At 54.5% G+C, this 13,748-nt stretch overlaps 4 protein-coding genes across 4 annotated transcripts; 2 read left to right on the forward strand and 2 right to left on the reverse strand.

The window, feature by feature from the left end:
* Positions 1-1,918: 1,918 nt before the first annotated feature.
* Positions 1,919-2,761, forward strand: PG986_002710 (uncharacterized protein; the record flags this gene model as incomplete). The annotated part of the gene is made up of 1 exon (XM_066838932.1): positions 1,919-2,761. One exon carries the CDS (start codon positions 1,919-1,921, stop codon positions 2,759-2,761), a length of 843 nt encoding a protein of 280 aa, XP_066703996.1.
* An 830-nt stretch (positions 2,762-3,591) lies between these two features.
* PG986_002711 (uncharacterized protein) lies at positions 3,592-4,419 on the reverse strand (the record flags this gene model as incomplete). The annotated part of the gene is made up of 1 exon (XM_066838933.1): positions 3,592-4,419. One exon carries the CDS (start codon positions 4,417-4,419, stop codon positions 3,592-3,594), a length of 828 nt encoding a protein of 275 aa, XP_066703997.1.
* Positions 4,420-5,459: 1,040 nt separating this feature from the next.
* On the reverse strand, positions 5,460-7,318 carry PG986_002712 (bicyclomycin resistance protein; the record flags this gene model as incomplete). Its single annotated transcript, XM_066838934.1, has 2 exons — positions 5,460-6,760; positions 6,820-7,318. 2 exons carry the CDS (start codon positions 7,316-7,318, stop codon positions 5,460-5,462), a joined length of 1,800 nt encoding a protein of 599 aa, XP_066703998.1.
* Positions 7,319-8,907: 1,589 nt separating this feature from the next.
* On the forward strand, positions 8,908-10,870 carry PG986_002713 (penicillin-binding protein; the record flags this gene model as incomplete). Its single annotated transcript, XM_066838935.1, is given in 4 exon segments — positions 8,908-9,159; positions 9,305-9,499; positions 9,518-10,206; positions 10,378-10,870. The coding sequence occupies 4 exon segments, from the start codon at positions 8,908-8,910 to the stop codon at positions 10,868-10,870; spliced, it is 1,629 nt and encodes a 542-aa protein (XP_066703999.1).
* Positions 10,871-13,748: the final 2,878 nt, after the last annotated feature.

The raw sequence follows: 13,748 nt of genomic DNA on the forward strand, positions 1-13,748 counted from the left end.
TGTATTATTTGCGGATGGTGCCATACGCCACAGCCAGTTGCGGTGGCCTCTAAAGGTCGAAGAATTACAGAAGCGGTGCTTCCAAATCTTGAAGTAAGTCCTATCTAATATATTAGGATATGGTAGGACGCTTTTCTGACATTAAGCAGTATATGGAAACCCCTTAAACCTCCACTGAGAAACTGGCCCTTGGCGTTTTGCGACCATCGCAGTGTAGAGACCGGGGACGTGGTGCTGGCAGATCAGATACTACTAGTGTTCCAGGGCGAAACCACCTTGCTTTACTTCAACCTAAAGCATAAGTTCTATTACGACTCTGAGCAATAACAGGATGAGGTGTGGGTTTTCAAGCAGTTTGACTCCCAAGCGAACGTAGCTGGAGGTGGATGTCCGGCCGGTTTAGGGAACCACAATGAGGTTGCTGACCGTGATTATAGGATGCCCTCATACCTCGTTCCAGCCCGACGATACACAATCGGCCAACAACGAAAGGGACCAAAGTGGGGAGATAGCGATACTGGTGGTTTACTAGGCAGAGGGCGATTGTCGACCCCAACAAACCACGCATGTAGCATAGGGCCACCAGGGCATTCCATATTTATCTATCGATAGCAATTCCGACTGTTCTGTCTACTTAGCTAGCTCGACATTATCTGTGTGGCCTGATGTCTGTGCACAAAGCAGGTAGCATACCTGTCCTTGGGGGCCTTCGAAGATCTTTGAGAGCTCAAAATCAATAGTCATGAACACTAAGGTGATCGATCTGTCGATGACAAGTGTCGTTGTTTCCCATCATCAGTGAAAACAAATCCACCCGTTGTCACCAATATGACCGAAGTCCAATATTTCATATCCATCTCTGTCAACTATCCGTACCTTTCATGGAAAACTACGATGACTGAATACACATGCATACCTCCATCAGCGCCGCTGCCCTGGTATTCCCCTTCGCTACCGACACTCTTCATCCCCACCAGCGAAATGACACACAGACGTTCCCAAACCCAAGAGCACATCACGCTGGCTATATATCTGTCGCCTGATAAAATTATACTTGTCCTTGCGATTGTTTATTTGAGAAACCTGCTTTAAATTTCAACTCGAAGCAAACACATCTGCCTCAACGCCTCGTCTTGTTGCCCTGAACCGTATTTTCACCAATCAGTATCTCCGTTCGACCGACTAGGACCATAGTGGAGGCTGACAGCAATGTCGAGAATCATGGCGATAGCATCAGTCAGTGGTAGCCATGACCTATCATGATGGGAGCCTTCATCCACTAACCTTCATCAGAATGATACATCATGGCCGGCTGTGAGCTCCGGAGTGGCATCAGTCCATTTTCTCCCACGCCACGATCATGCTGACATGATGTTTATGGCAATCGACGAGTCATGCTTCACCTGCTTGCAATATGTATGCAGCGCCGGCACATAATGCAACATCAAGAATGTCATTTTCCCTCCGCCGGAAGACAAGTGAACCCGATCGACGCAATCCAGCGCAGCCACGCTTCAGTATGCGAGGTTTTGACGCAACCCATCGCAACGTCGAGATATTGTTGCTTCATGGCCATGACGAGATTCATATCACGGTTGCTGGAAAATGCGCAACACCCGGCATATACTCGGCCATTCGAGTCAAACATACACACTTCGATACAGACGTTTCTCATATGGTTCGACATGGATGGGTGGTTGTTCATCGAGTGCAATACTCGACCAAGTCGAGTTCGACATCGATGGCGAGCCATGACGCGGGCGAACTTCCGAGGAAGAATATAAAACGTGGCCACGGTTGACTCCGTTCTTCCCCCTTTTCATTCGACATCATCACATCGTCCTCGAACCGGACCCCCTTCTCGTGTCGTTGATACCTCGTTTTTACGAAACTCGTACGTTACTTTTAAACATACATTATGTTCGCCAGCTTTCGAACTATCGCCAACCTCGCCGTCGCGGATCGAGTCGACGACATCGACCCGATCCGCCACGCGCTCCGAACGACCGAGGTCGAGATACGTGCCGGCGCGTCGATGATCCGAGACGTGGCCACGCCCGACAACATCCGGACCTGCGGGTTCGTGCTCGCCCACCCGGCGTACCGAGCCTGGCTGCGCGCCGCCGGCTCATCCGCCCTCGGCATCGTGGGACCCGGCGCCACCGACAACACCGTCGTCTCGGGTCTGATATACGACGACCTCCTCGCGCACACGTCGGCCCGCGGCGGCGACAGCGACGACGCCTGCGTCTTCTACCACTGCAGCCCCGCGCAGACGGCCACGCCCGCGGCCATTCTCAAGGCGATGGTCTGGTCGCTCTTCGACCGACGCCCCGACCTCGCGACGCTCGCGGTGCCCGGCAAGGACGACAAGTGGTGGGCGGCTCGCATCCGCGACGCCGGGGTCCGGGTCCCGGCCCTGTGGAACCTCTTCGCCAAGCTCGCGCGCGGCGTCGGCACCGTCTGGCTCGTGCTGGACAGCGTCCCCGACTGCGACGACGCGGTCAAGGGCCTGCTGCGGAAGTTTGCGGGCGCTTCCCGGCGCACCAGCACGACGGTCAAGGTCGTGGCCACCTCGCGCAGCTCGGAGCGCTTCACCGAGGCCAACATCGACCACTGGTTCGCACTCGCGACGGCGGACCTGGACGGCGGCGTTACACAGATGGAGCTGGTCAGGTCAGGCAAGGTGATGGGTCTCGAAAGGGAAACACTGTTACACGCATCTCTGGTGCTGTTGAACATGGCATACGGCGCTGTGTGAGTTGTACCCAAGTCACATTCCCTCCGTAATCGCGACTGACCATACGATAGCATCATTATATTGCTATGCTGCTGGGATTGATTTTAAAGCTGGCTTTGTAATATTTTATAATGGGATGGTGGTACGTGTAATTTACCGCTATGTATTAATAGCCACGAGGGTTTCTTGGAGCGAGATTACCAATATTCTACTTTAATACTTGACAAGTGAAATTTGTTTCGTCGTTGTTTTCATGAATATCAAGTTCGTTTTGGTGTGCGATATATTCAAGTTTGCCCTAAGAATGTCCGTATATCATTTCGAGGGACCCTGATAATGCAACAGGGATGCTGTCAAGTCTCTTCCGTGCCTGGGAGGCAAAGGCTGTTACCAGGGAGTCTCAGCTTAGACTGGGGCATACTGGTGATAGGGGCTGGGGCTTCGGGTCATAGGGCGGGACTGTATTCCCAAGGGCGTCGACGCTTCCAAGTGCCATGACAGTCTTGAGCTCCTCGTGGGTGAAGAGACATCGAAGCAATGTTTTGTGGTCGAAGTCCTGGACCTTGGAATCTTCTTGAATCATGCCGTGCCAAAGGCTCGTACGTGAAGTAGTGTAAGTTTGGCATGGCGTCCAGCATAACGTTGAGGTCCGAGACGGCATCGATGGCCCGAAAGGACTGCGAGATTGGCCAGGGCCGTGAAAGGGCGGTGTTTAAAGAGTGGCTAGATGGATGCAGGCTGCTCCGTGAAGAAATATACCTGGCAGGTAGGACAGCTATAGCTTCAAAAACCACGGACAGAAATATAGAAAAGACAAGACATGAGGATAGCGACTGCCTTTGCCCAGGCTATCAGAAACACAAAGCCAACAGCACCAATACGCAAGCAACAACAGCAACAGTCGAGGGCCGTGTCATTGCCCTGGATCCGCCATTGGTGGACCCTGAAGTCTGCACGCCGGTTGTGGTTGGATCCAGAGCAGAAGTAGTGGTGGAAAATGGCCCCGACGTGGTTGGAAAGGCGGTCAAGGTATCATCAGTGTTCTGTTTCGTGGTGGCGGTGGACGGTTGGTCCGTCTTGGTCGAAGAAGCCGTTTTCCTCGCCGTCGTCCTCATTTTCGAAGAAGACTGCCGATCCTGCTTCGCCGCCCGGTTGCAGAACTCGACGTCACTACCCCGATGGTTTTGCTCAATGCAGCCGCTGTACCCCCACTCCTCGCCATCGCCGCGCCCGCCTGAGACACGGTGGTCGCCTCCCGGCGAGAACGTGCCCGTCGCGAAGACCCAAATATGGTAGCGGTAGGAGCGGCCCTCCTCCGACAGTGGAAGGTTGAAATCGTGTCCCTCGGCGTGGCCGCCGTTTCGATGCTGGAACACGCTGTTCCTCGTGTTGCTGCCGCTCTGCTCATCGCTGTAGACGAGGGCGTTGTAGTCTGTGTACGTCGCCAGGAGCTGGTCGACCGTCTTGTTGACGAACGTCTTCTTCCTGTCGCCGTCGTCTTGGATCTGGTCGATGTTGTCGTTCGTCATGACGCCGTTTACGACATTGCAGATGCTGATGCTCGAGGCTTGCTGTTTGTGGCCGGGGGTGTTCTTGTGGTCGCATTCAGGGAGCCTTTCCGACTTGGCATAGGGGGCTAATAGCAGCAGCAGAGGGACTATCAACTGTAGTTCCCCCATATTGACTCTCTTGTGTGGGATTCTGTGTGCTGTGGGAGGTTTGATTGTTGCAGATACCGGCCTGCTCCTGGTCAAAGGGTGGTTCCAAGGCTATTTCCAGTGCCCAGACTGTCCTTATATAGATAGAGAGAGAGAGAGTCACGGAGTCCTCCAGCTGCAATTTTGGCCCCCAATATGCAACCATGGTGACCCGGCCCACTGTGTGTAACATTATAGTCCAACCCTGAGCCACTCAAATGCACCTCTAGAATGCAGTGACGACATTCCTTCTTTGGAAAATGCCGGCAATCGCTCGAGTTGCCGGTATTCGCATGACAGATACGTCAACCCAATGAACTGTTGAGCTGCGAGCCTCTTGTACAATACACACCCGCAGCTGAGCGATACTTTTCCAGATTCGTAGGTGGCGCCGATGCAGCAGGATACAGACCCCCCTGATTGGGTAGGTTGCCCGGTAGACCATTTGAGTTCATTTCAGCTCGACGGGAGGTAGTAAGCATTACTTGATCTGATAGTACTGGGGGTCTCGGCAAAGTTCACTCCGTGGTGTTGCCTCCATTTTGATAATGATGGAGTAAGGAGCGCTGGCGTTGATAGCTACCGGGATCATGCGAATCAAAGAAGTAAGGCTTGGTCACTTCTTTGATATTACCGTCACCGGGATGTGGACCCCGCTCGTGTACTGTTTTCAGCGAAAGGTTGACTTTCAATCAGGTTGCAATGCTGGATGGGAAAGCTACCAATCAGTCTATTAGCAGGTTTGCCATGTAAAGGTTTGCTACAATAAGTCTTATGTCGAGTACATTGTATAAACACTGCCGCGATATCGTGTATTAAAAAGAATAAAAGAAAAGAAAAAGTAGTGCATCTCGGTATCTAGCCATGGTATTCCCAAGCGCCCAAGATACTCCCGCTAATCTATACATTGCATGATCTGTCCTAATCTGACCCAAGATACTGATCGCCCCTAAGTTTTACCCAGCTTTAGAAAACACTGTTCCTTTGCTCCTTACCTCATATTAAGGTCTGGGATGGATAGATCACAGGTTACGTATCGCAAACCTCTTCCTCCAATACTCGCCATACCGAATGATAACGAGGGAGATGGGCAGGAGACTCAGAGCAATGAAGCCGAGCAGGCTATTACCCCAGCCGATGCCAAGCCGCTCATACATGGGTAATCCCGCGAGTGGCAGGACGGCACCCGCAATGGAGCGGACGAGCGTGTTAGCCGCCATGGCGGAGGCGGCGTAGAGCCCGAAGGCGTCGACGAGATACAGCTGGATGCACATGAAGATGATCATGTTGCCGACGCCGATGACGGCGGTGCCGATAATGGGCGCGATCCAGTGGACCTGCTTCTCGGCCGTCCAACCGTAGATAAAGAATCCCGCCGGCATTACCACGCTACCCAGTGGCAACAGGGGCAGCCGGTACTCGGGCTTCAGCCCCTCGCGCGGCGCGCCCGTCTCGGCGGCCAGGGCGTCGGCTTCGGCGGCTTTGCGTTTGATGTACCGGTCCGACGTGCTGCTGAAGCCGGCGACGCCGGCGAGGGAGCCGACGCCCAGACCGAGATAGGCAAGCCCGACGAGGCTGGTGCTGAAGTGGTAGTACTGCTGGAAGACCTCGGTGATGGAGGTGAACATGAGGTAGAGGTAGCCATAAGTAAGCGCCATGAAGAGGGCCGTCGCGATGATGACGGGCGAGAACAGGATCATCTTCATGGGCCGCAGGATGCTGCGGCGGAAGTAGTCGCGCGGGGACAGGCCGATGTCGAGCTTGGAGCGCAACTGTGTGTTTCCGGTGGCCTTGCGGAGCCGTTCGGCTTTCCGCTCGAGGAGGACGGGGTGGTATGACTCGCGCAGGACCAGCAAGTTGACGAGCGCGATGGCGCCGCCCACGATGGCCAGGAGCCAGAAGTTCCAGCGCCAGCCCTCGGCGTCGGCGAGGAAGCCGCCCGCGATGGGGCCCACGATGGGCCCGAGCAGCGGGCCGATGGAGACGGCGGCCATGGCGGCGGCGCGGCCCTCCTGGCGGATCATGTCGGCGATGGAGCCGCTGGCGTTGGTGACGGGGCAGGAGCCGAAGATGCCGCTGAGGAAGCGGAAGGCGACGAGGGCGCCCATGTTGGGCGCGACGGCGCACGCGACGACGAAAACGATGAAGCCGACCATGCTGGCGTGGTAGACCCAGAGGCGGCCGTAGATCTCGGAGAGGGGCGCCATGACTAGGGGTCCGAAGGCGAAGCCGAGGATGTAGACGGATACCACGAAGGAGGCCATCTCGAGACTGGTGCTATGGAACTCCTGCATGAGCTGCGGTACTCCAGGGGCGAAGATGGCTGTGCGACATTGTCAGTGACCCCATTGATTAGGTCTCTCAGCCGCAGGGGAGACTTACATGAAGCCAGAGGGGTGATGAAGATCATGGTGCTCACTAAGAAGCAGTTCAAGAATGTGCGCCACCTGGGCCAATTGTACGGGTGTTCGGGGTCGTTGTCATCCCACCAAACAATGTTGGAGTCGTCGTCGTCGGTCGTGCTGGGGCTCTTGCCGGAACCAGACCCGGACCCCGGGTCTTGGGTTATGTCTTGTGCTCCACTAGTCGTGGCCTTCTCGACGTCGCGATCGGTCAAAAAGTGGCCACTGATTCCAGCGGGTCCCGCAGGGTCTCCGGCGTGTGCAGTGTGCGGGCGCGGGTGATGCTCCACGTCAGATTTCCTCCTCTTCTCCGCTAGCGAAGCGCGGCGCCTCCTCTCTCCGTTCTCGTCGAGGACGTAGCCTTCGCCGGAGGGGATGTCGGCATCGTGGCCTTCGTCGGCGGCTTGGCGGCTGATTCGGCGTTCTAGTCGGATCCTGTCGCTGTTGTTGGGGTCATCGGCGGGGGCTGTGGGAGCCATTATGGGCTTATTGGCAATTGGGGGGCACCGAGAGTGCGCTGCGCGCTACGCCCTACGGGCTTTGTTAGCTCTATCCTCCACATGTTGGACTCCGTTCGCAATGCTCCGTATAAAAGACGACATCCAATCCAATCTTTGATGTTGATGGTATGTAGGTAGGTAGGTTGTTGCAATCGTAGGGTGTTGGCTCTCACCTAATCTTGGTCCGTTTGCTTGTCGCACTTGGCGTGTTTGTCACTAAAAGCTTGTGTAGCTTAGTTCCTTTGGTGGTGAGGTACTGTGGCTGTCACGCATGTGGCCTGGGGTACTACAGCAGGGTGCCAACGGAGTGGTACCGTGTCGCTGATGGTCAACAAATGGATATATCAGACTGTGAGAGGTGGAGGATCGCCACGACAGACGGGTTGGAAACGAGATACGTGAGAGACGGAGACAATCAAATGGCAACGCCTGTTCGGGGCCATGTTGACATTTATCCAAGACCGATGGGGAGTCAAACCATCCATACACGGGAGCTGACGAGCAGTATCCATCCGGGTTGTGTATCATCGGGCGTGCATAAAATGGCGAGACGGCCGCTTTTAATTGGGCTGCTGCACAACAACTGTGGCCTGGCTTACAAGCCGTTCCCGTTTCCCGTCCCCAGCTGGATGGTTGCCCCAGGGGAGGAAGGATTCCAAGGGCGAAAAAGAGCCAGCGAGCCAATAGAGACACCAGGCCGGCAAGTCGGGATTCGACGACCCTCCAACCCCGGACAGCCCAAGCAATTTTACCTGCCACCTACCTACATGTGTTTGTCTCAACGTACGCAAGTATCGATCGGGGTTCAGATTAAATCAACACCCAGCAATCCCGAAGACACCAAAAATTCCCTCTAGGACTCTTGGGAGACATAAATAACACCATGCGGTTTCCCTGTCACCCCCTTTCCATGTACTGTAAGCGAGATTCCCTGTGATCAGCAGAGCTCAGCTGTTTTGGTCCCGGTTACATCGCCTGAAAGCGCTTTAGGCCCCTACCGCGGTACCTGTCCCAGCATTTCTGCAAACGGGTTCCAACTACGGGTCTGATGCAGAAACACCTCGTCCTTGCAGATGTAAATAAGGTTACCAGAAATACGGATACTCTCCCGGGCTACGGATTGACGTGCGTCGATTTGGCTGACAGGATAAAAATAGCAAGTTTCTGATCCGGTCCGCCATGTCGTTGGACCTTCTTTCACAGTTCTTGTACGCGGCCCCACAACACCGGTAGCTCGGCGGTTTACAAGTATTAGAATATGGGGTAATTGAATGCATGATATGACTTCAGGATACTGTTAGGCAGCCACTTTATATGCCACCTGCAGTCATCTCGATGTTGACGCAATAGGGCCCCAAAAGGGGAAAGTACTCCGGTCCAGTGACAGGTCAGCCGCGTGGGCATGCATGTCGCGCATCCCCTCGTTAGTACTGATTACGACCAATTTACCCCAATCCCGTTTGGACCACCACCAAGCTTTGCCAATGCCATTTAGAAAATGGGCGACGAAGGCGCCCAGTAATCGAACCAAAGCCTGCCAGGAATTACATAGCTGGTGCATATTTATAATGAAGCGACAAGGTGTTCCGGTCTTTGCTATTGCCCTCCATGCTCTGCTCAGCCCGTCAGCAGGCATTCGCCTGGAGGATGAAAAGTACCAGTATCCAATCGGAGGTGAACATGGCGGCAGCGACGCTTCTCAGGCAAGCCTGCCCTTTTCATCGGAGAAGCTGGAGTCGTATATCCACGAAGTGATGGATCGTTGGAAAGCCCCGGGCATGGCAGTGGCCATCGTCCACGGGAACAAAACCTGGGCTAAAGTAAGAGAGCTCTCAATTGCCCATTTCTTTCTATCCCTGGTCTTGTTGTGTCTCAGGTATCAGAGATTTTCTTATACCTATTTTGGAACATGTCTACATTTAAATATAAAACATCGATCATAATTAAGAGCTGAAATTGCTTCAGGGATTCGGTTACGCCTCTCTCCCATCCACGCCCGTTACGCCCCACACACTCTTCTACACAGGCAGCACCACCAAGTCCTTCACCGCAGCGGCCCTGTCCTTGCTCATTGACAACTCGTCATCGTCGGACTCAGATGCAGGCACCCCCAAGCTAAGCTGGACGACGCCCATCTCGCAGCTGTTGCGCGACGACTTCGTCCTGAGCGACGACTAGGCTACGGCGCACGTCGCGCTCCAGGATGCCGCGAGCCACCGGACGGGCTCTGCGCCGCACGACCTGGCTTTCGTCAAGACCAGTCGCGACCAGGTCCGCCGCTTGCGATACTTACCTCTAGCCGCCGAGCCCCGCCAGCGGTTTCAGTACAACAACCACATGTTCACAACATTGGGCCATCTCGTCGAGACCTTGACAAGTACCTGGCTTGGCACCTTCTTTCGCGATAGGTTGTGGGCGCCCATGGGTATGGACGAGACCTTCCTGAGCCGTGGTGATCCGCGATTCAAGGAGGCGGGGTCCCGTCTGGTACTCGCCGAGGGGTACTACTGGCGCAACCGCAGCAGTGACGGCCATGGCGAGTACGTAAAACGCCCGTACGTGCCCGCCGACTGGGACACGGGCGCCGGCGCCATCATCTCCAACGTCTTGGACTACGCCAAGTACCTGCGCGTCATGATGCGCGAGCAAGGTCCCATCTCAGCCGCCGGCCACCGCGAGCTCCGGACCCCGCGGACCTTCCTCGACACGCGAGGGGGTCCGCCGTTCACGGGACCCGTGACGTACACGCTGGGCTGGATGCACGGCGTCTTCGAGGGGGTCGAGACGTGGCACCATACCGGCACGGTCAACGAGTTCGTCACGTCGATGATGATGATGCCGTCGCGGGAGATGGGGATCGTGGTGATGTGTAACGCGGCTCGATGGCTAAGGATCTGGTTTGGTATCGGATTATGTATGATTTGCTCGGCGTCGAGGAGGGGAGGAGGTTTAACTTTGAGGGAGAGTATGATTTCAAGAACACTTTTCTATCTTCTCTGTGTTGCTAGAAACCCCAAGACTGACTCGTAACCATCCAGACGTCGACGGCAAGAAAAGCAAGGCCGAAAGCTGGTGCATGATGGCCGCAAGCGACTGTACCCTCACGTCCCCAACCCGCCACTCCCACCCTCGGCTTCGCTTGACAGGCACGCGGGGTGCTACTACGATCCCGGCTACGGCGAGTTTATTGTTGATCTGGTGTGTGACGGTGGGGATGGCGGCGGCTCATCAGGGTCCCACAATCAGGAGTCGGGGCCGTGGGCCGGAAAGGGGGACGATGAGTGCCACCTGGAGGCACACTTAGCGGACACCTCCATATTCAAGTTCGTCTTCATGCTCGAGCATGTCTCGGGGGATTATTGGGTAGGTTGGGCGCATGTCAAGGGGATCACGGATCCCGATGAGCCATTGACGGCGGTGAGGGCTCAATTTCGACTCAATGAGCGTGGGGAGGTTTCGGAAGTTGGTGTTGACTTGAGGTTGGATGAGGATGACCAGGTGCCATTGGTTTGGCTCACGCGTGTTGATTGAGTGAAGGCAAGGTATTGGTCTATCGAATATGTTGACGGATCGATCCATAGGATCAGGTTGCTGGTTACTTGGTTGACCATAAGGTCGAGGTGCCCTGGTAACTAGTAACATGGGGAGAGTGCTTTTGGTTAGCGACGTTTGTACAACATTAACAGACTTGAAAGAAATGAAAATGCCAGTTACAGAAGCAATTGCAGTAGCGTATCAAGAGGAGTGTGCGGTGGAACTGCAAGTAACGAAACAAGGGTCGTAGATAAGGTGGTGATACCGGGGACATCATTTTGATGGTGAGAATACGGTGGTTGTGTGTTGCAAACGAGAGACAAGTTGGTAAAATGGGAAGAAATAGGAAGCAAGCTGTAAAAGTGCAACTCGACAGTTTCGAACAGTGGTCTCCGTGGCGGGTAAGCTGTAAATAAATAAGTGAAGCTCTAAGGTAGGGAGGCAATGAAAAGCAGCAGAGGCGCGTTACCACTTGACCAGACGTGACAGACAACAGGCACTGGGCAACCTGGGCAGCGGCCATGGCGACGAATCTGTCCAGGAAAAGACGGGCGATTCCCACCCGGAGGACTCATGGAAGTTGATACAGGCATCACGAGCAGCAAAAAGGATCTCCATGGGTTAGTTCGCCCCATGACTTTGGTTCTTGGTTAGATTGCCATCCTAGACCAGCCAAACCGACACATGATTTCAGAGGTCCCGAACGGTTTGCAACCCGAACTTGACTTGTATAAGTGCCACGGCCTAAGCAATCGTGAACCCACCCCCGAAACTTCGTTGTGGCGAGCACCACTGTGGACTTTTCTCATCCCGCTTGGGCTCCTGGGGACTGCATAGCTACTTACAACACCCAGTGGGTGCGCGGCTTCTCACACCACGACTCGCCCAAGACTGCACGCCGTTAGCTTTCGACGTGGGGGAACTTGTCTGGTTGGGGAAAAGACGAGTTATCAGGACCTATGTAGACCCCTTCGGGTTTTCCCCGAGTTTACCCAGGCCGGGTTGCCCGGTTGGTTGCCGGTTGCCTGAGGGCTGAGGTCCCTAGGTGCCTGCAGTTCGTCCCCTTCCTAGGTACCGCCGGTCAAGATTGATCTCTAGGGCCTGCAGCCAGCCCTCTGTATGTCCCCTACCACATTCCTACAACCCACTGATGATGCTATCATAAACCATGTCGTCTCGGTGATTCCACAGCTCGTTGTTTCTGACCCAAGTTCCGCAACTCTTCCACTCTGCCTCACCACGCCACACCGATCACATCAGTACGCTGCCATTACATACTTGCAGCTGGCAATCAAACAATATCAGAATTGCACAATGGCCATATCCAGCCAGTGTCCTTCCGACTGCCTCAAACTAATCTGATATGCAAGTGTCCACGAAGTTCATCTCTCCTATTCTATCCTCATAATCACCACGTCCCCGTGCCGATCCACAAACTCAACGGCCAGCATACCAACTGGCTTACACCAGTAGGTCAAAATCAAAAAGCCAAACTTGGAGTGGACACCAGTTGCTTTCTCTTGGACTGCCCATGTCATAAGCCCGCTGATAACAGCAAAGGGACCAAGTACTACATTGGCATCGCAACCCGAGCCCAACAAAAGACCAGCCTGTCATTCCACCATACCAAAACGGGGTTGCAAGTTACATGAGTTAAATGGGATCGTTTCAACATAAGAGGATGGCGAGATCTGTCCAGCGCCACACCAGTCAGTTTTCTTCATCTTGCCCAGGCCGCACCGGAGATCAATGTTCACCAGCAACTTGCTATCATAATCCCCAATGGGGGACGGCCAGCTTGCTAGGAAGCCTGGCAGTATCACACTTATGGGCTTCTAAAAATGACCGTATATGCGTGTTTAATGGTCAGGTCATCGTGGTGACGCGAGCAAGCAAAGCACGAGGATAGGGTCAAAGGCAAACGTGTATCCAACAGAAGCTGGGCATCGCGTGTAACCACGCAAATCATAGGCGACCACAAGCGACGATTTGCCGCGCCAAACGCGAGCTCTCAGATTCGACTCCTCCGCATGTTGCTCGGGCGCATTTTGGTCACCTTGTGTATTCATCCTCTTCTATGACTTCACTGTGCTTAGCAATGGTCATCATGACTCAGGCGTGCCAGCGAGTCGATGCACAGGCCGAAAAATGAACGTCGCTGTGAGTAACGTAAGCACATCTCGCGTTACAAACATGCATATGAACTTCCTCTGCTGGTTAGGACTTTAAAGCGCCGCCCCTGAAGCACTCTGAGATCCTGCACCGGTAGAAATGAGTTTGTGCATCTTCATGGGCGATCCAAGACTCCAAGGTCCACCGGCATAACACGACAGTATGGACGCAAATGGCGTGCCCAGGGTGAAACGGCATTCGTCAATCCAGGCTAGCCTCCACAAGACCGCTGCGTCCTCGAGAATGCGCATACATCTATGTATGGGCGGCGTCATGCGTGATCAAAGGTTCGTTCAAAGTTGGTGTTGTCACGGGGTCGGTCGGTCCCTACATGCGACCCGCTGGGATCCACAGAGCCAAAGGCAGATCGGCATCGTCAGTGGGGCACCGTACCCTCAATACCCTACGTCAACGAACGCCCAACTTCGCAATGTTCAATGGCCTGCTCAAAAGGGTTTGTACATGAAACTATTCCCACGTTGCACGAATAACTTTGACGAAAAATGCTTGGTGTCTCTTGGAAAGCGACCAGCCCGTGGTCCCCTGCCGATCTGGATGAGGGCACCTATCGGATGTTCCCGACCGCACACCACCACACTGGCCACTGCCACAAACAACGTGGAAGGCAGCACCCGGTAGTAGAGTTTAGCTAATCTGGCTTGTGAGACACGATGGCCAGATTAATGTTTTGACACGACCATCT

Source organism: Apiospora aurea (genome assembly GCF_038362705.1).
Source record: "Apiospora aurea strain CBS 24483 chromosome Unknown utg000002l_segment0_segment0, whole genome shotgun sequence".
In the NCBI taxonomy this organism is placed as follows: Eukaryota; Fungi; Ascomycota; class Sordariomycetes; order Amphisphaeriales; family Apiosporaceae; genus Apiospora; species Apiospora aurea.